The following is a 21009-nucleotide window of genomic DNA, read 5'->3' on the forward strand; positions in this document are numbered from 1 at the left end:
GGGGCATAGGATGAGTATTTTTGCCTTTTGGATGCATTTAGGGCTGGGAAATGTGGATTGACAAAAATGTAAATTTTAATAAATATTTTCAATCAAAAGTAGAAGAGACACCTTCATCTTTTGAACATTTCAAAGAGAATTGAAGAGAAAGGAAATAATTTAAACAAGTTTTGCTAGAATTAATACTTCTTTTGTTCAAGATTTGAAAAATAGCTTTAGGATGCCTAAAGGTGCAGATCCTTGTGCTGCACAGACAATGTAAATACATTGAGCTAATTAAAAAAATAAAATGCTATGTTTGTGGATTTTTAAATTGCACTGGAATGAAAATCACAATTCAGCTCACACATTCCACATAACATTTTTCATTGAAAAAGTTTGTTTTTGGAAGGTATTCAGAGGCTGGAGCACCTGTTCTATGAAGACAGGCTGAGAGAGCTGGGTTTGTTCAGCCTGGAGAAGAAAAGGCTCTGGTGAGACCTTTGAGCCCTTTCCAGTACCTGATGGGGCTATGAGAGAGTTGGAGAGGAACTTTTCACAAGGACCTGGAGTGACAGGACAAGGGGGAATGGTTTCTAACTGAGAGTAGATTTAGATTAGATATTAGAGAGAAATTCTTGGCTATGAGGGTGGTGAGGCCCTGGTACAAGTTGCCCAGAGAAGCTCTGGATGCCCCATCCCTGAAGTGCTTGAGGCCAGACTGAATGGGTCTTTGAGCAACCTGGTCTAGTGGAAGGTGCCCCTGCCCATGGCAGGGAAGCTGGAGCCTGATAATCTTTAAAGTCCCTTCTAACCCAACCCATTCTGTGATTCTATGGGTCAATGACATTTTCTCTTGTAAGAAGGAGAGTCTTGAATAAATGTTTTTATGCCTGTATTTACCTAAATACAGGTAGATGTACATACAATCCTGGTTATTAAATGGCAGACAATTTGGGTATTGATTTAAAATCAAGTGGGTTTTATATTTGAATCAAATTTACCGCTGTTGGGACAGAAATAATTTTCCTTGCTCTCTCACTTTTCAGTCACTGACATTCAGTATTCACTCAAAGCTTAAGTTATACTATTTTCCTTACTTGCTGTGGTATCTTCTCACTCCTATTCATAAAAGTACAACCTTGATGTTATTTCATTTTGTTATGTATTGGATGTTTCAGACTCTTTCCAGCTGCATAAAGGTTCTCTGGTTTTTGGATGATAAATGTTCCTATTGCAGTGTGCAAGGCATTCTTTTATGTGTTTTGTTGTTTTGTTGTGTTTTGTTTTGTTTTAATTTGTGCTATATCAGACCTTCTCTATTCTATAATTGAAAAAAAATATTTTTGGATAAAAGGCTGAGGTTTTCTTGTATATTCACAAGGCTGCTCTGCATATCATCACAACACGATCTGTGTGATCAAAGGTACATTTTTAATGGCTGCTTTTGTTCTGTTGACATATGCGTAGACCTGTGTGTGCTGAGGATGTTGTTTGAAGGACAACTCCCGGGGCTGTGCGGTGTGTGATTGTATCTAAGGGAGCTGGCACCGCTCGGTGGTGAGGAGCGGTATTGGTTTGTAGAGAAAGCCACGTGGAAAATTTCCATGTAAGGCAGACTGCTGGGGAGAGATTGGCAGCTGTGATGTTTTTAACTCGAAGTGCTCTTCTAGCAGCTGGGATGATAAAAAAAGAAACCACCACCTGAATTGCTCCAAGATGAAGTTATACTACCTGATAGAGAGATAGCTAAATTTTTTAAACCCTTTACTTAAAAACATTTTTACAAAATGCAAGATACTCAGATCTGGCTCAGAGTATGGTCTAAAAATTGTATTTTCTCAAGTAGGATATAATACAAATACAGGGAGATAATTCAGCTTTCAAATGGTTTGTGGTGAAGAATGCAGAATTAATGAAATGACGGAAACAAGACAAACGTGTCTTTTGCACTGGATGTTTATTTTATTTCTTGCAGTGCACATGGCATCTATAGGCACGTTATGTGCATATGTATGTAGGCAGATATTAGCGACTATAGTGGCAGATATATAATGACTTTTTCAATTAAAAGAGTTTTAAATATCTTAAAAGTCAGCTGGCAATAGACCTACTGATTGTTTACTGATAATTTCCTATATACACTATAATAACTCCATGGCACCCATTGAGAATGCCTTAGTTTGCTGCTATGGCAGGGAGTGTTGGGAGTTTTTATTCCCTGGTACAGATTTTACTCTGAGAACTCATTAAACTGGAGGGCAAAACCATGTTTGGAATCACACCTCATTTGGCTCTGATGTGTTCAGGGACTTTGTCTCCTTCAGTGGACTACCAAGTGCCATTTCCTCATTTCCTTACAGTGCCTCATAAAGGACAGTCATCACATTTACATCGTCTATGATGATTGAGAATTCAGCTTCTATGTGCAGCAGAAGTGGCAGCTTCCTTCATCCCTCCCACAGCCTGTGTGTGCCGTGTGGGTCGGGAGTGCACACTCAGCAAACAAACCACTGCAGGGCAGGTTTGCACAGATCTCATTGTGGAATGAGTGAGACAATGCTCTTTTGAAAAGAGTGTACCATTTTGTTGTGTTGAAGTCCTGTTAAATCTTACCAGTTAACTGGAGACTTTCTCTTTGCCTCATGTATGAGCTATTCTACCTAGGAGAAACTGCTCATGTCATGTATCTATTGTGTGTTGTTACCCAGGCAAATAATCTTTGTAAGGTGAGGAAAAAGTCTGCTGAGTTACAGAGTAATGTGTAACACAATTTAAAAGAATGCCAATTACAAATTATGTATTTGTTTAATCTTCAAAATTAGTATTTTTTTTCACTGAAAGGTAAAAGCTAGCACAAAGGTGTTTCAGAAAAGCAGAATAGAAATTTCTGTTGAAGGGCTTCTGTTCATTGCTATAAAAGGAAGTTGTATTTAACATGATGGCTGGGATTTGTCTCAAATTAAAAATAGAATAGAAAGCTTTTTATCTCTGCTGTATTAGGAAGCCTGACAAAGCAAATAGTGATGGAGAGGGAGACATACCTAATCAAACCAAAACCAAAACCAAACTATTTTTGATAGCAAAAATAGGTTTCATGTCATCAAGTGCTAGGGAATCCCTTGGATGGTTCTATTCACAGCAGTAACACAGATATTTTTTTTTTTTTTTTTTTTTTTTAGTATTGCAAATGAATCCTTTATTGGTGTGCAACACAAAAAGATTTTGGGCTTGCCAGTAGGAATTGTTAAATTAAAAGGTTATTTCCAGAACACTTGTATCTCATCATCTGAGGACTAGAAGCAATTAAATCTTTACCACTGTACTGGAGAGGACTGCCTGGAATGGAAAAGATGAGAAATTTCTCAAGATGTTGAAAGGATTGTGATTCTCGGAAAAGACCCATTTAAGAATAGTTTATGACTGTTGTAGTTATAAACTCAGTGCCGTAAAAGGAATGTGCTGTATGTTGGCAGGCTACCAAGCCAGGGAAAATGAAAGTTCAGCTCAGCACTATTTTAGTGCATCAGATCTGGGAGGAGCAGGAGTTGGGGGGAATCCCAATTGACCTATATTTACTTTCCTTTGGGAAGTATTGCCAATCGTAACTATTGGGAAACAATCTACAAATGACAGATGTATGAACACTTGCAGGACTGAGAGGCTCACTGGTTTCTGCCCTTAGCCAAGAATCCTCTTTCATCCCAGGCTTGGGTACTCCTTACTTGTCTTGTTTCTTCCCTTCCTTGGGGTCGCTGCATTTTTGTGATCTTTTCAGTTTCACTTTTCCATTTAATTTATTGTTCACAAGGGTTGTGCCATCTTGTCTCTACATTAGTGAAAACTCCTTCCATTTTCCTACCCTCCCTATGGACCAAAGTTCTTGAGCAAAGACCCTCTTTTGTATTGCTTAAAGCAGAAACAATCACCTCCCTCCTCTGCTCGCACTCTGTGTAGCATGGATGTGCTCTACATCCTTGCAGGCCACATCCTTTGGTTGTTTAGAGGGGATCAGTATCACCGCTCTGCTGTGTGTAAATGTTAGTATTTAAATAAGAAGAAATCAGGCCAGCCGTTTTCTTGTCCAGGGGAGCCAGTTGCTGAACAGGGAGGCATTAATATGTTTTTCCTATTGTTGCTTTTTGGGAGGATACAGCCTTCAAAACTCATTTATTTTGATTATCTTCTCACTTCTCAGACCTTTTAAATTTGGCCCCTGGACACACCCTTGGGCTTTAGTCACACCAGCCTGGTTGTGTCCAAGCTGTTTTTTCTCTAGCAGGAGAGGGGAGCAATACAGGAGCCAGTTCAGCATACAGAAAGGGTTATTCCTGTGAGAAATAGTGAGCTTTCCATTTTATCCAGCCAATGCTAGAAAGAATGTTAGCTCAATTTGGTAATTAGATGGAAATTAAATATACCTATTTGTTTTCCATTCAGATGTAGTGTATTTCTTTTATAAGTATAAATAATGTTTCTATGCTGGAGAACCATTCTAATACAAACAGAAACACAGATATTTGGTGCCTCCTCACATAGCATATCTTTTTGTCAGCAGTTGTAATCGGTGGGATTATGCTGAATTGTGTGCAGGCAGAGGTATAAGAATCTGTTTTCCAAGATTTTTCATGAATATTTTATTGGAAAGATAACAATTTTAGGCTGAATGATAATCTAATATCTGTTGTGGGAATCTCATCTCTCTTAGATGGAGGACCAAAGTGTGGGTAATAGAGCTCAGGCTAAAGGCTAAACTCCTAAAAATATCTCTGATTCACCTCATTAGGAACCTTTATGCAGCCTAAGGATAAAGTATGGAGGGTATTAATCTGTTAGGCAATGCTTGTCAATTGTGTATCACAGAGTGGGACTCAGTGTGAGCAGATGAGCATTTCTGCTCATTCTCTTTTCCTGCTTTCCCCTATTTTTTGTATGATCTCAACCTTTGGACTTTTCTTCCTCCTTCCCTACTCCCGCCATTAACAGGAGGAATATAGAAGGCATTGCTGCTGAAGCTTCCCAGCTAGAATATGAAAAGGAGACCTCAGGAACATCAATAGACTGGACTGTATAATCTCATTTCACAGGAGAAGGAGGACTGGCCTGTGGGCACCATAAGGAAGCTGAGGAAGCCGTGGGACCAGGGAGGGCCTTGTGCACCCCTTGAGCTTGAGCTGTGGTGTGCGTCATGCTTATTGTGCTCAGGCAGGCATCTGCCACCTCCAGCCCTGCTGGCTCTGCAGGTGCAGGGACAGCTGCTACAGTTCATGTTACGGAACACCGAATAGACTCCCCAGTTAGTGCCTTCTCTGGTTGCTTTGCAAATGATCCTTCCTATAAGTAAGGGCCGTTAAAATACCTGGATCTGACAGTATCTTAAAGCATACATGAGCCAAATGGGTAGTTGAAAATTTCTTTTGTGCATTTGGAAGGAAGGTTTTTTAGGTTGAAGTTTCAGTTGCTCTGGGAAGGGTTTAAGAACAAAATCCAGTACTAGAGAATATGTAAAATTCAAGAAAACAAAAAGGTTTTGAACTTCACTGTTTAGGCTCATTTCTAATGGCAGTATAATATCTAACTCTAAGTTTAAACCTCAACATTTCCTAGTGTTCCATTCAAATATTACGAGGTATGGCAGTAATTACCTCTTTTATCAGGGCACAATGTAACTTCCTAAAAGTAGACAGGACTGCCATTTGGTTTGCACATTCCAGCACAAGCAGCTAAGGGGAACATGCTTTAATTGAGAGTCTTAAAAGTGAAGTGGGAATTAAGGCCTAATACTTAAGATTTCTATGGCTGTAATTGTATAGGGGGGGAATATATATGCTGACGAGCACTCAAGTTATATGCTACAGGACTTCTGTAGACCTGTAAGGTTAATGCAGTTAGTTTAATTTAGAATGCTTTATTCCTCTTCAGTAAGTCTTTGAGAAGCTTAAATTTATAATTGTCTTTATCGTTATCCTAGCTGTTAATGACTAAAGTATTTTATTCTCATCAGACAGTGAGCTTTTGTAAGGTATTTTAATAGCAAATAGCAATTTGCAAACTTTTGAAGACCCCTAGTTTGCATTATCAATGGATGTGAAAGCACATGAAAACCCAGAGCCTAAAATCTCTTTAAAGGCAAATTTCATAGAATCACAGTATGGTTTTGATTGGAAGGGACCTTATCCTGTTCCAAAACCTCTGTTGTGGGCAGACAGTCTTACAGTAAGACCAGATTGTTCAGAGCCTCATTCAACCTGGCCTCAAACACTTACAGGGATGGGATATTCACCACTTCACTGGGCAATCTGCTCCAGTGTGTCACTAATCTCACAGTGAAGAATTTCTTCCTAATATCTAATCTAAATTGTCCTTTCCCAGGCTTTTGTCAATTACCTTTACTACTTAGTGCCAAACACTTCAAATACAGTATGGTCCATTGAAACATGCAGTTGTCTAAAAATATCATTGTAAAGCACAAATGCATATTCACAGGATGTGTGTTTTTTGAGGGCTGAAGTCTCCTTCCTCATGGTTCTCTCAGGCTGTTGGGAGGCTAGGATGGCTCAGGTGATGAGGTATGTAGGAGTGAGAATACTTTGTGCACTGAAAAGGGTGCTAGTTTTGGGATTAGAGATCTTGGATTGGAGTAGGAACTGGAACTCTTCCCTCCTTCTCTCACTGATTAATGACCATCAGTCATCACGCCCCTGCTGAAAAGCTTTCCTGTACTCCAGTCTCCTGCCACAGCTGGCAGCTTCATGACAATTTATTAAACATCTCTTACAAGTTATCCAACATTGCCTTTGTCCCCACTGTAGCATACACCATGACAAACCTGAGACATACACCATGACAAACCTGAGACATTATCTGGAAACAGTAAAGTCCCTTAAAGTCACCCAGTGCAGTGTTGAGAGCAGGAAAGACCAAGGTTTTTGGTGTTAGCACAGAATGTATTGAGAGAAAATGACGGGAGTAAATAATTGTTTACACACAGAAAGACATGATCTACTGAAACACTTGCTCATGTGGTTCTCTCTTTAGGCTGCACCTTTTGTTTCTGCAGTTCCCAAGGGTTGATCTGTCCTGTCTGCTGACTCTGGCTCACAGCAGCTTTAGGTGAGCAAATAACAAAATATAAATATCCAAATGTTAAAACTAAAATAAATGTATATACAAATTTCTCCACTAAGTTTTGTCAGGGAAACATTTGGTTATAGTTTGCTTTGTGTCAAAATAAATAAGTAAACCCTTTGCCAAACAACTGTTCAAACTTACTGCTGGACTGAAAAAAACTTTACAAAACAAATACTGATAAAAATTAAACTGTTAATTTAACACTTGAGTACAGCACACTCCTAAACCTTTACTTCTTTCTAACTGCTAGATGTTTGGCTTTCTTCAGTGTGGCAATTATTTTGTTCTTTGTTTTTTCCAGTGGTATAGGAATTCTTCACAAGAGCCTGGAAGCCTGGCTCTCTGACTAGTGTGTGCCTATCTCTTAATTGTTTCCTGCTCTCCAAGTGAGGCCAGAGACTTGGGACTGGGGGGAAGGGAAATTGGGAAAAAAAGTAGAAACCTCACACTACTGAGGTCTTATTATTGGGACAAGAAAAAAGCCCTGATCCTTCCCTTAAGAATTTGTGGATGTTTTTTTAATTTACTTGTAAAGAGCTAAAACTTCATGTTTTTTTCTTGTGAGAGCTGGGATTCTCATGTGATCTTAGGAATTCTGGGCCTGAGTTGTCAGGAATAACACTGAATATGGAAAAATTTAAACAAATAGTGTTACGAGCTTCCAAGACCCTTGATGTTTCCCCTACTGCTCTTAAAAACAAGATGTGGTAATATCAGAATTTAACCTCTCAAGTAGTCCTTCACCCAAAGAAATTTTTCTGGTTGCAGAGAGAGGTTGAAAAAACATAACCTGAATACATACAAAGTTCTTAATTTCCGAAGGACAAATTCGACAGACCACCTATGTTACTTTATAGCTAATAATTTCAGGGCCAAACTTACATTTTCTGAATGTCCGCAGTGGACAATATAGAAGCTCTTGAAAGCTGGCAGTTCCTTAATATTTGCCAACATTAGGCTTCTATAAGGAAGGCTTCCCTGGAGTTAAAATGTGTATCCCAGAAAACTGCTTCTGAAACCCAGCTAATGACATAGTTTCTGCTGTATTTGTATTATCTGTACAAGATTTGCAAGTTATTGCTGAGCATAGTGTCCATCTTATGAGAGCCAGACAGATGTAATATCCATGTTGCACTCTGTTAAAGAGTGAAGTGCAGTGAAGGGGCTCCAAAAGGGGCTCTGACAACACCCAGGGACAACTGTGAAGGAGCCAGCAGTGTTCAGGCTGTTGCAGGCAGCACAGCAAAGCAGCATATATTTATTAAAGAAGGGCAATCCACCAAAATAAACCAAAACAGTGATGTGTAAAAGCATCATTCCCTTCCCTGAATTGTTCTGCTCTGACCTCTTCATGTAGCATCTATCCTTACAGGAGAGTGGCATACTGCAGTACTGCAATAAAGATATGGGGGTGGTGAGTCTGTGTGGTGGAAGTGCAGCCCTATGTTACTCGCTGTGGCTGAGGCATGTGACAGTGGAGTTAGCATTGCTGTCCCGAGGCCATCTGGCCTGAGCACTGGCAAGGTGGGGTGCTGGGCCAGTGCAACTGGACTCCTGTTGGGCTCAGGCAGGTACTTCCAGCATCAGCATGGGGGTTTTGCTTGAGTTATAGAGGGCTAGGCGTGTACAGAATGGGAGTTTAAACCAGCCCGGGATGGTGTTTACACAGAATCATTTAGGTTGGAAAAGACCTCTGAGATTGAGTCCAACCTTTGACCGAGCACCACCTTGTCAGCTAGACTGTGGCACCTCCTTGGGCAGCCCATTCCAATGTCTAATCACCTTTTGTGTGAAGAAGTTCTTCTTAATGCCCATCTAAACCTCCCCTGAAGTAACTTAAGACTGTCCTCTCATCCTTCTGTTAGTTGCCTGGGAGAAGAGGCTCACCCCCATCTGGCTACAACCTTCCTTCAGGTAGCTGAAGAGAGTGATAGCATCACTCCTGAGCCTCCTCTTCTCCAGGCTAACCAACCTCAGCCACTCAGCATCAGACTTGTGTTCCAGACACTTACTTCACCAATGACAGTAGCCTTCTCTTAACTTCTTCCTATGTTTCTTGTCATGCTCTGGCTGTTCCTCTTAAGTAAATCAGAGACATGAACAAGGCACCTGAGCCTGCTAAAGTCCATGGCCAAGCTTGCATGTGCCACAGAAAGAGCAGAGGGAAGATATGAACCCGTCGCATTGTTTCATTCTCCCTAAATCTGTTCTTTTTACTCATGGAATTGGTGGGGTGAAGCACCTCCAAACTGAACACGTTAATTGCAGTGAGTTTGACTTTGCACTTCTCTTTACTGATTCTTCAGAAGCCATTCTTACAGGGGTCTGTAAGCTTCCTGCAGCCGGGTTTGTGTGTGTACAGTACCTGGTGCCAGGAGGTCTCCTCCCACTGGAACTACTGGGCATTGCTATAATGTGCAGAGTAAATAGAAATAGCAATCAAAGCATCAGCAGTAAAAGAATAAATTAGATTAACTGCAATCAAGTACTTTCATAGCTGATCAGTGATATTTCATTAGGCTCTCAGGACTTGCATATCCTCAAAGCCTTTATGAATATATGAAAGTAAATAACATTTTGCTGAATGCTAAAACACTTGACATTTTCAAGAAACCAGGATCTATTTTATACTTCTCTGGAATTTAAAATAATTTCCTTTAAGCTGTTTGCAGTTGAAGAAGGGAGAGAGGAGGAGGGCAGGGAGGAGGTGTCCGTCTGGGCTGTGAGCTCAGCACCTCGCAGGAGTGTGCTGTGCAGCGGCCGACAGGCGGCGCCACTCGCACGATGGCCGCTCTTAGCCGGGGGCTGTGGGACAGTGCCGGCTGTGGGACTGCAGGACAGTGCCGGCTATGGGACAGTGCCGGCTGTGGGACTGTAGGACAGTGCCGGCTATGGGACAGTGCCGGCTGTGGGACTGCAGGACAGTGCCGGCTATGGGACAGTGCCGGCTGTGGGACTGCAGGACAGTGCCGGCTATGGGACAGTGCCGGCTGTGGGACTGCAGGACAGTGCCGGCTATGGGACAGTGCCGGCTGTGGGATAGTGCGGCTGTGGGACTGCGGGACAGTGCCGGCTATGGGACAGTGCCGGCTGTGGGACTGCAGGACAGTGCCGGCTATGGGACAGTGCCGGCTGTGGGATAGTGCCGGCTGTGGGACAGTGCGGCTGTGGGACTGCGGGACAGTGCCGGCTATGGGATAGTGTCGGCTATGGGGTAGTGCGGCTGTGGGACTGCGGGACAGTGCGGCTATGGGACAGTGCGGCTGTGGGACAGTGCCAGCTGCGGGACTGCGGGACAGTGCCGGGTGCGGGCCAAGGGCGGACTTGCAGTGGTGCTGCGCGCAGCCCTCTGATATTCTGGCAGTCTGCTGTGGGGGTTGTCACGCTGGTTTTCACCAGCTCTGCTGCCGCTGTGACAGGGATGTGTTTGTGTGTGTGTGATGGCGTTTCTGGGCTGCCTGCCCCGCAGTGCCCGCTTGGCCTCCGACCCCGCCGCTGTCGGGCAGCGCGGAACTGTCGGGGTTCTTGCAGTGAGTTTGGTTTGGGTATGACCAGGCTGAGGCACATGCATGTGGGCAGGTTTCTGTCAGATGCTCTCCAGACTATTTGGTAATGGGTACGGCTGGAGGCTGGGTCCTTGTTATAGTCATAGAATTATCACAGAATGGTTTGGCTCAGAAGAGACTTTTAAAGGCCACCTAACCCAACCCCCAGCAATGGACAGGGACAACTTCAACTACGTCTGGTTGCTCAGAGTCCTGTCCAGCCCGACATTGAATAGTGTCAGAGATGGGGCATCTGCACCTGTTTGGAATGTCCTGTAAGTGTCCTTCCTCTCAGAGTCTTGTTCTGCAGGATGAATCTGTGGTCTGTTTGTCCCCCACTGGCATAACCCTTGCTGTGGGCCATGGCAGGACTCTGCCCCTGTGGCTCCTGGACTGCCACAGAAAAAGAGCGAGACAGAGGAGGCTGGGCGACCTGCCCTGCTGCTCCACAGCTACTTGGGGCTGATCCTGCTTCCATGAGAGTCCCAGAGAGTTTCTGTCCTGACTTTGGAGATGTTGGGATGGGATGGGTGGGATGGGGATAGGCTCCAGTCCCTCATCACATAATCATCTGAAGTGAGCTGTGTCTGTGCATGTCTGGGCTATAAGGCAGTTGCATTTCCTCTTTCCCATTGAGGGGTGAACGGAACAATTCGTATTTGTGCATTAAACCCTTCTAAAATAAAGTCTCATGGCTGCCATCTCTCTGTCTGCTATATTTGAACTGGCTGGAAGATTTTTAAGTATATCTCATGGACAGTTTACAACATTAATTATTTCCTGCCTTTGAAAAGACAAGGTTTTAAGATATCTGGCAAGTTTATTACAATGAAATGTCACATTCCTCAAACAAGTCATCAAAAGAACAATTTTTAGCAATGACTGGTTTCCAGTATTCACTATTCAGAAATGTTGCAGAGTGTGATCTTTGTTTAAATAAAATAAATAGAAAAAGCCTGCATGTTTGATCTGCCCAGCATTCCCAGGTGTTCCAAGCAGGATTCCTACTATCTAGCTGAGGTTCTAGGGTTTTTTTTCCTTAGTACCCCTGCACTTGTGACTAGGCCAAGTTGCTCTCAGCTGGGAGAGCAGCTGTTGTGAATGCCCGGATAAAAATGTCCAGTCCCTCTCGCTTTGTAGCATATAAATTGGCTTCACTGAATACTGTGTAATATGTATCAAAATGTTGGGGGGTGGGGTAGCAAAAATGGGTTAAATGTACTAAGAAAAGTGCATTTAGAATTGTGGTCCATGTGGTAGATTTATAAAATTTTAAGTATTTTTTTTCTGTGAGTATTTCTTAACATTTTTGATGTTTTAATTTGTTCTCATCCTTTTTTTTTCTTTTTTTTTTCCCTACTCAGCTCTTGCCCCTGTTCTTTGCCTCTGGTTTTGTTGGTGAGGATATCACAGTGATGTCTGCATTCAACCTGCTGCATTTGGTGACAAAGAGCCAGCCAGTGGCCCTGCGAGCCTGTGGGCTTCCCTCAGGTTGAATGGGTGCTGCTTGTTGTGTCATGCATAATAAAGGCTATTGTAGAAATGGGTGTCTCTGCTGCAGGAAACAATGTGCTATGGGTTGTTATGTTTAAAGTTCCCTTTGAAGCAGTAGCTTTTTTTTTTTTTTTTTTTGTAAAAGTCACCGAGTTGACTGATTTCATATCTGAGATTTTCAGAAGCTTGGAGATTCTGACTTCCTTGTCCAAAATACTGTTTCTTAAATTTTATACTATTTTCCTCTTAGCAAAAGCTGTATAACTAAACTGAAAATATTTTATTAAATGTCATTCCTAATTTTAAAAAAGAATATCTAAAAGAATTTCACATGTTGATTGCTATTAAATCATAGCATAGTTAAAAATATTTTCCAAAATATTTAGCTGTGTACTATAGTTATACTGCATGTATTTCTTTTCATATCTTTATTATAAATCAAGTATGTTATATTGAAAATCATGTACAGAAAGTGTACATAATTTAAAGCTTAATTCTTTCATTCCTCTCACAGCACATTCCTTAGTTACTTGACACTTCTTTACATAACTAAGTGGAAACATGCAATTTAATGCCCACATGCAGCTGCACTTTTCATGTAAGATCCAGGTTTGTCCATTATATCTGGGAAGAGTGCCATGAGACCCTACCTCCATGAATTGATTATAACATGAAAACCTTGAACCTAAGTATTTTGTCTTTCAGTTAAATGGCAACAGTCTGTAATGTCAATGTAATAATGTCAGTGTACAGGGAGAGAAAGTATAAGCTGTACTGAGTTAATTTTGAACATTGCTAGAAATTTTCTTGATGCCCAAATTAAAAAGATACAGTCCTAGCTGATCTGTATTTGAAGCCTCAGAAATGGGCCAGCTTGGGTGTTTGTGCTGCACTTGCAGCTGGTTCATAACAGTACAGAATGTTACAAGCAGTTTCTCCCAGACCTGGACTTAGCAAGCATACAGAGGTGATGTTTTAAAGTTCTTTTTTTTTCAGTGATAAGACATCAGTTTTCAAGCTGATGGATTTTCCTAAAACTTGTTAGACTTTATTTGAACTAAATCTTAGTCCAATTTTTGCAGCATTTATGTTCCATTTCTCTCACATGTGCACAAAACTCCCATTAACCTTGATAGGAACTGCAAACACATATTGAGGAAGAGAGAGAATAACCCACATTGTGTCAGCTTGACCTCAGTTTCCTGTTATATTTGCTGCTGAGCCAGATTTAAAATCCTAAAAATATAGGGTAAGCAAATTTCCTTAGCCCTCATTATGCACTTTTTGATGTGTGCTCATAAAGTGTCTGCCTTAACATGGGGGCACTCAGTCTTCTGGCCATTTTGTTCCCACTCTGGAAACATCTGCAAGCTGATCAGCTGGGAACACACACATGGGAGGTTTTGCTGTTCTGTACCTATTTCCAAAGCACTGCAACAACATGAACTGTTTTATCAAGTTATTTTTCTGTCATAATCCAGTAGTCACCTTTTGGAATAAAAAGTTAATGCTACTATTTATTCCCACCCCTTAGATCCCTAACTGTGGGACCATTAATAGATTGAGTTCCACTGACTACTTTATAGAGATATATATAGAGATATACTTATATATAATAACCTCAAATTCATCTGCTAACAGTGGAATAATATACAATTACATATCTCACATATTTTAAGAGTAATCTAAATTGCTCAGATGCTTAAAAATTAACATAGGCTTGCTTTGCCTTTGGTTGTTTTTTTTTTTTTTGTGTGTGGTGTATTTAAGGGATTGCAAGTAAATGGCATAGCATGTATCAAATAAAACATGGGAAGGAAATGTAGAGCCAACATCTGCTTAAATGCCACAATGCCCTGTGACTTTGGCTTCTGAATATACAGAAAACACCCTAAGTTCTCATGAGTTTTTTATAACATAATACTTTGAGCTAGTACTTTTCCCACCATCCATTACTGTGTGAATTGCAGTCCTGTAACCATACCACCATGCCATGTGTCCACCAAGTCTGGGACACTGTGGAGCTTGGGGATCTTCTAATTCAGTGGCAAATTCAATATGGAATGAGACTTTTTAACCATCTGGAACCCATGCTCAGAGTAAGGAAGAAAAGTGTCATCAGAGCAGTAAACAGGGCTTTCAAACAGTGTTTTAAACACTATGCAGTTAAATATTTGCAGGACAAGGACTTGAATGAAAGTATTGTTTCAATTTCCATGCTTGGAATGGTACCTCTGTCCTTCCTGTAAGGAACAAAGTAACGCAATGCAATATATAATTTATATTTAATATATAGTTGTAGATCAGAAACATGGGATTTTTTTTTCTCCTTCCCCTCCTCCCCTCCCCCCTTAAATTAATTAGATACTCTTGGGAGGTATCTAAGAATAGAGATGTCCTGTCCCTCCTTTGAATTACTATTTTGCCAGCACTTGTGAGTTTCACTTGAGCTGGTGAAGTGTTTTTACTTGTTCTTTTTTTTTTTGTTTGTATATTAGCACCTGGAGTGCAGATCTGTTCTTCCAAATTGTATTTTTAAAATATTTTTTTTGTCTGAAGTTGGGACTAAACGTTTCAATGTGTGCACACCTAGTGCACCATTTGCCCGTAAGATTTTTTGTAGACAAGATGGCAAGTCTGAGCAGGAGCAGGCAGTCCCAGTAGATGGCACTAGGCATTTGCTGTTCTGCACACCCAGGGCTATATGAAAAGCCTCCCGTCTAGGAGTCATTCATACAGAAAGTACTACCTGAGACCTTAGGAACATTTACAAGTATTTTAAGAAAAGCGAGAATACTGGGAAGAAAGAAAAATCTTTGCCCATATGCAAAATACCATCACATTGGTTCAAGGTTTCTTCATTGTCAGTGATGACTACAGCTCCGTTGTGTCTGTTGTGTGACACTGAGGTGTTGCTCCTTGAGTCCACGTTATTAGAGTTGAATGTTCTGAATTTCTTTGGAAATGTAGGATGAACTCAGAATCTGTCAGGATTTAATTTACAGAAATTAAGTCTTAAAAAAAACTCCACTTCAAAATCACAACAATGCCCACCAAACTTTTAGTATAAAAACTACTTAGTCTGCTTTATGCATACTAAGAAGCAACTGATACAAGTCATGATTGTGCAGATACCATGTACATATGTTTTCTGAAGCAGACCACCAAACTATAATTTAAAAAGTTAGCTTATTTTGCTTTGCTGTGTCTTTTAATTATTATGGGTTCTTATTTCTTAAAAAGACCCTTTATTTCTTTAACACTTTGAATGTTTTGCTGCTTACATCACATCTTTTGCATGTGATAATTTGGCTTTTCCTTGCCTGTAGATAAAAGAAAATTATGGTGCTTGTAAAATTAAGTAAAAGTAATGAAGAAATTATAGGGGTAGACTTAGGTTTGGTTTGTTGTTTTTTTTTTCCATATAATAAAGTCCTAGGTAATATTAAATTGTTGTGTAGTGTTTAATTACTAAAATAACTACTAGGAGGAAAATGTACTTTTCTAGCATTAGTTTAAACTACAATGCATCTGTATGAAGATGGTGTTGGGCATATGCTGTAAGTCTTTATTAAGGAAATATCTATAGTATGGTTTCTCATTCTTTTATTAACTCTTCATTAATTCTAGGTTTTAATATAATGTGTTTTCATAAAATTGAAATTAATAGTGAACAAAGAATTACTGGGTCTCAAAATTGGATTTTTAGCAGTAATCTCAACATAAAGAACTACTTTTAGGAACAGATCTTAAAAACATTTGCATGCATGAATTATTTGTATGCATTTGTTCCTCTGAACTCTCAAACTGCTCATGTCAATTTAATATCTGTGTGCATACTGTTTCCCAGATATGGCTCTAACAACCAAAAGTATAGTAAAGACCTCAGTCTTGTGGCTTTAAAGTATGGTAGTTGCTGTCAAACTTTGTGTCACTTGAGTATGACTAAACATTTCATATTGTCTATTTCTGTGTTGAGAGATGTAATTTCTATAACGTATTTATAACTTCCCCATAGTTTTCCATTATGGGTATCACCAGAGATGTACTACTACAGATGTCTGTTCACATGGTCCAAAAGAAAATAAAAGTAAGACTGATATTGTATAGCATAAACCATCCATACTGCTATGGTTAAATGCCTGTCAATGTTTTTATTATAAATTCTTATTTTCTGGGGTTTTCTTGAACGTAAAAAATTGCTCTGGGTTTAAGTATGCCATACAAGGTCTCAGATGAATGTACTTTTTCCTCAGAACTGGCGGGGGGTGGGGGGGGGGGGCAAAAATTAAAACTCATTTGTATCCAGCTAAATTTAAAAAAAAATGCAAATATCAATTTGGATCAAACATAGATTTTTAAATTTAAAACACAGTCTTACAAATACCTAGTTTACTGCCTCCCAGCAGTTATTAGGAAGGCTCTTGAAAAGAGTGGAAAATATGCACTGTGTGATCACAATAGAAAATAGCATGTGAAACCATTCATGTGTCATTATTATATAAATGTTTGTATATATGTTTGCCTTTTAGTCATATGACAGTAGACACTGTGTTATGATAATAGAGCATAACATTTTTGTATTTTTGGAATGGCTTTAAAATGAGTTTTAAAATTACATATAGCTGTCTTAATGAGAGTATATTTGATGTTGTGCTGTATTAACAAATGTTTCCTTTGTACAATAGTATTCCATCTAGAAAGCCTTACTTAATGCATTTTAAGATTAAATTTATTAGTCGATAATTCTTTGGGTGTAATACTCTTAAGAGTGCCTGATACTTGACAAACTTGGGATCATAAAGAAGAGTAGAAGCCTTCTGTAACATTCCCAGGAGTTTGTACTCTGTTTTTTTGCTATTTTAAGTCTTTGTTCTGGTGGAGTTTTGTGCTCCCTCATCTACTCAGGAGACAGATGGTGCTCATCCTTGCTCCACCTGGGTGGAGGCTCCTCAATGATTCTTGCACTGAGAAACACTGGGATGATGAGACATTTCTTGTGCTCCCAGATCATGCACAAAGACAGTCCCTTAATGTGTTCCATGATAGATCTTTTAAGGTTGTTTTCATTCCCTTCCTGCCCCCATTAAGGATCCACCACAAACCATTTCCACCCTTCTTGCAGGAATGTTTTAATCCTGGGAGTTCATAAATTTCCTGTGTTCCATTCCTGAGCCTTCTGCAGCTCAGGCTTAGTGTGTTTTCTGCTCAGTTGGGTATGGAAAAGATGAATTTTCAGCAGTGTGTTTTTGAGTTTTAAAGTTTCTCATGAAAAGTTACCTTTTTTTTTAGTTATTGGAGTGTCTAACAGGAGGACTAAGAAGTCCTTTAAGGACTGCCTTCACTTTTCCCCTTTCAATTAAAAGCAGCTTCTGGCTTTGTCTTTTCTCTGAGGAGTATGTGATGAAGGTTTCAGAGAAATGTTTGATGTAAAGGAGAGACGGCAGCACACAGAAAGGGTGGAGATTTTCTATAAGGCTTAAGCTGAGGGAGGACAAGCAAGAAAATGTGCAGGAAGTGAATGTGAGCCCTAAAGTCAGTAAGAATGAGTAATGGAGGAGATGATCACTTAGGGAACGTATGAGTTTGGAATTTGATGGAACCTTGAATAGGTCTAGAGGCAGGCACTAGAGGAGTCAGGCACTAGAGGCTCAAACATTACCATAACTTAGCTGCTAGGTTAACTGTAGGTTGTTACAGCACAGATGATGATCTGGGGGTAAATGAGTAGAGATGAGCTGTGTCCCAGAGATTGCTGGGAAGAGAAAATTGTTCTTATTTACATGCTTAATATGTATCTTAGTTTGTGATTTCCTTCAAAAGAAGCTGTGTTGGGAAGGGATGTATGGCTAGGATACAAGGGTGCCCTCTGCTCTGTCTGGAGAAGAGGTTCTTGTGGGATGGGAGGTGCTGGCAGCCCAGGTCTGGTGCTGGCAGCTTTGTGCACTGTGGGTGAGAATTCCCTCTTCAGTGCTCTGGCCCAGGTCAGGGAGAGCAGAGCAGGGAAAGGCTCGACCGAATCCTCTCAAAGCCCTTTTACAGGGCTTGACCCTGTCTTCTTGACCCATAAGGCATGGCTGAATTTTAATGAAACATGAGGAATTCCAGAAGGCCCATTAGGGAATGAAGTTGGCAGTGACAAACCTTTTTGACTGTTCCTCTACCCTTAGGCCTGAAGCACATTGAGAGGGGAGGGGGCTACGGTGTTTTCTGTGGTGGTCATAGCAGAGCATGAACTGGAGCAGAGTGTCCCAGCAGTTCCTGTCTTCATGCTGGGTATGTCCTTCTTGTTTGGAGAAGTGGGATTAAAGGCCACAGAGCAGGCAGTGCTTTTGCAAAAGCGTTCCTTACCCTCCACATCTGGGGACATAACAAGCTTTGCAGGGGGTTAGATCTGGGCTGTTATAGAGAATTGGAGGAGAGGAAAGACCTTCCCACAGCCCTCTCCTTCCCTCCACCCCCACCCTAAGTACAGATTGTGACACCTTTAGTCTTGAAATCCAGTGCTCATTTCACAGGCCACACATCACTATTGTGGAGGAAGCAGAAGTAGGATTTAGCAACAGCCTGAATGCCAAAAAAAGCTACACACCACTGCTGGAAAATGCTGACTTTTTAATTGTTTCTGTTGCAGAGTTAAACCTTTATTAAAGCTGTGTGAATAAACTTATTTTGATGACTTATTGAAATATTTTAAATGCAAAAGGTAGCATAAAGCACTCTTACTAAATTAATCTTAATCCCACTGTTAATAAAATGCCTTTCCATATGTTGGGCACCCTTTTCTTGATTCTGTCTGAAATCTACTGACCAGATAAAGAGTACTCAGTGTCTCTGTCTTTCTTGTTTTTAATTTAAACAAATATAGTGCCTGTGAAAGGTGTTAGGACAGTATCAGCAAAACAAAAGTCTCTTTATCTGTTGGGGGGAGAGGAAGAGAAATCCATCACTATAAATATATCCCCCCTGCACTGCTGCACCAGTAGATCTTGATCTTGCCTTGCCTGGTTTGCATCCAAGAGTAAGGCAAATAGGTCAGCTGCCCTGTGCACTCTGTCTTTGGCCATCTCAGCAGAAACGGTAACAAATGTGGCAGTTTATAACATAATGAGCTTTTGCTCCACTTAATTGAAGGTTCTTCTATTCACCAACCTCTGCTGAGCAGACACATGCTGTTGTTGCAGCAATACTAGGTGAAGATGACAGCTCCAGAGGAAGCTGCCTTCATCTCCATCTAGTGCAGGGTGGTGGTGGACTCCTCTCAGTTGTTATAATTTGGAAAGGTTATGAGACCAAGATTGTGTCTGCTAGTGACATTTATTTCATTGATGTCAGATATGGAAGTAAAGTAGACGTGCCTGGAGAGGACAAAAGGAGCGATTTTCTTTCCCCCTTTCCCACTACACAGAATACTTCAGTCTTCTGTTAAATGTTTTTTACATTCACAGGGAGGAGAGGCAGCTTCAGACTTCTTTTCCAGGGAATGTCTCTTTGGCTTGCATGGCTGCCTTAGCTGTGTAACTTGCTGCAAGCAGGTTTGCAGATCTGTGGAAACAACCGCTATTGCCTATATGGGCCTGCTGGGGTCCCACTACCATTTTCTGTGGAGAGAAAAAAAGTGCACAGAGATGCATTAGCTGGCAGTTTGGGGATGATTTTTTTTTTTAATTAAACAAGAGCTGTGCTGATGACCAGGTGGAAGAAATAAATGTGACAGTGCTGTTACTTGATTGTATGGGAAGTTTGAAAATTTGCAGAGAAGGGGCTTGCCCTTCCTTTGTGGCCATCTGACCCTCCTGGGTGTTAAGTAAATAATTTTTTTTTAAGACAGTTTGTTTTTGGGTGGTGTTCTTTTAAGATAGAACCTGGAATTTGACACAGAATTCAAACTGCTATCCTGGTACCTGGCTTTTGGATTTTCAATGCACAATGTAGTGGAAATGGTCTTCGCTCCATTTCTTCTAATGCTTGCATGAAACTGCAAATGGTATTCCAACAGCAGGTGGGAGTTAGCTACCTACAGCAAGAAAGAAAAGGAGCCACAGATCTGTTTTTCAATGTGTAAAGTATTTACAGGGGTTTTTTAATGAGGAAGTTTGATTTTTACTTAAACCTGACCTCCCAACATTTCAGAGGGAGTTCTGAAACTGAAGTTTCAGTTTCTTTTGCAACATCTATCCTAGTCACCAGCAGGCTAAGGTAATTTGAAATGGCTCGTGAGTGGATTATAAAAAGATCTATCATGTCAAATACAGGTTTTAAAAAACTGTGTTTTCCAAGTAAAAGCCAATAGAACTGTTTGCAATGAAACTATTTTCAAGAGTTGTTCTATTTTAAACTAGATGGCAATTCCTGGCTTGTTTGCAGTGAGAGTGCACTGCAGCATTCTCCCAGGACTGAAGACTAGAGCCTGCAGAGAACAAATTAAACAGGAATAAAATATGTGAGAGAGAGTTGTGCGTTTGCCTTTTCTTAATCAGACAGTGAGGCAAAACTAGCCAGAAGAAGCATAAACTGTGTAAATGAAATCTGAAGTAATAAGAAATGAGAGATTCCACTTTTAGTAATGCTAAGTGTTAGCAATGGCATATGTAAGGATATTTATTTAAAGAAATGTATGCAAATATTTTTTAATTTTGTGGAATTCCTCTTAATATCATTTTTGGGTAATTTACCATTTATCTGCCAAGGTCTGACCCACTCATGAAGGCAGACTTTGGGAAGCAGAGAGATGTATACTTAGAGCAAGATCCTGTAATCTGATGTACATTCATAGACCCATAAGTAGCTATGCATATTCTCAATGGTCTGCCTATCCAGGTCACATTGCAGGTTTTGGGCTGGGGTGGGATATGAAAAA

At 40.5% G+C, this 21009-nt stretch overlaps 1 protein-coding gene across 2 annotated transcripts in view; it reads left to right on the forward strand.

Annotated features, from left to right (window-relative positions):
* Positions 1-21009, forward strand: part of MSRB3 (methionine sulfoxide reductase B3) — a 77984-nt gene that overhangs the window by 8273 nt on the left and 48702 nt on the right. The window contains exons 1-2 of one of the 2 annotated variants that reach the window (XM_062491175.1): positions 11849-12146; positions 16168-16239. In XM_062491175.1, the coding sequence (XP_062347159.1) occupies positions 12071-12146; positions 16168-16239 (148 nt within the window). In that variant the 5' untranslated portion in view covers positions 11849-12070. Of the gene's footprint in view, positions 1-11848; positions 12147-16167; positions 16240-21009 lie in introns of those variants that run through there. The other variant, XM_062491174.1, reaches the window with a different exon arrangement.

This window comes from Cinclus cinclus, chromosome 4 (assembly GCF_963662255.1).
Source record: "Cinclus cinclus chromosome 4, bCinCin1.1, whole genome shotgun sequence".
NCBI classification, from domain to species: domain Eukaryota; kingdom Metazoa; phylum Chordata; class Aves; order Passeriformes; family Cinclidae; genus Cinclus; species Cinclus cinclus.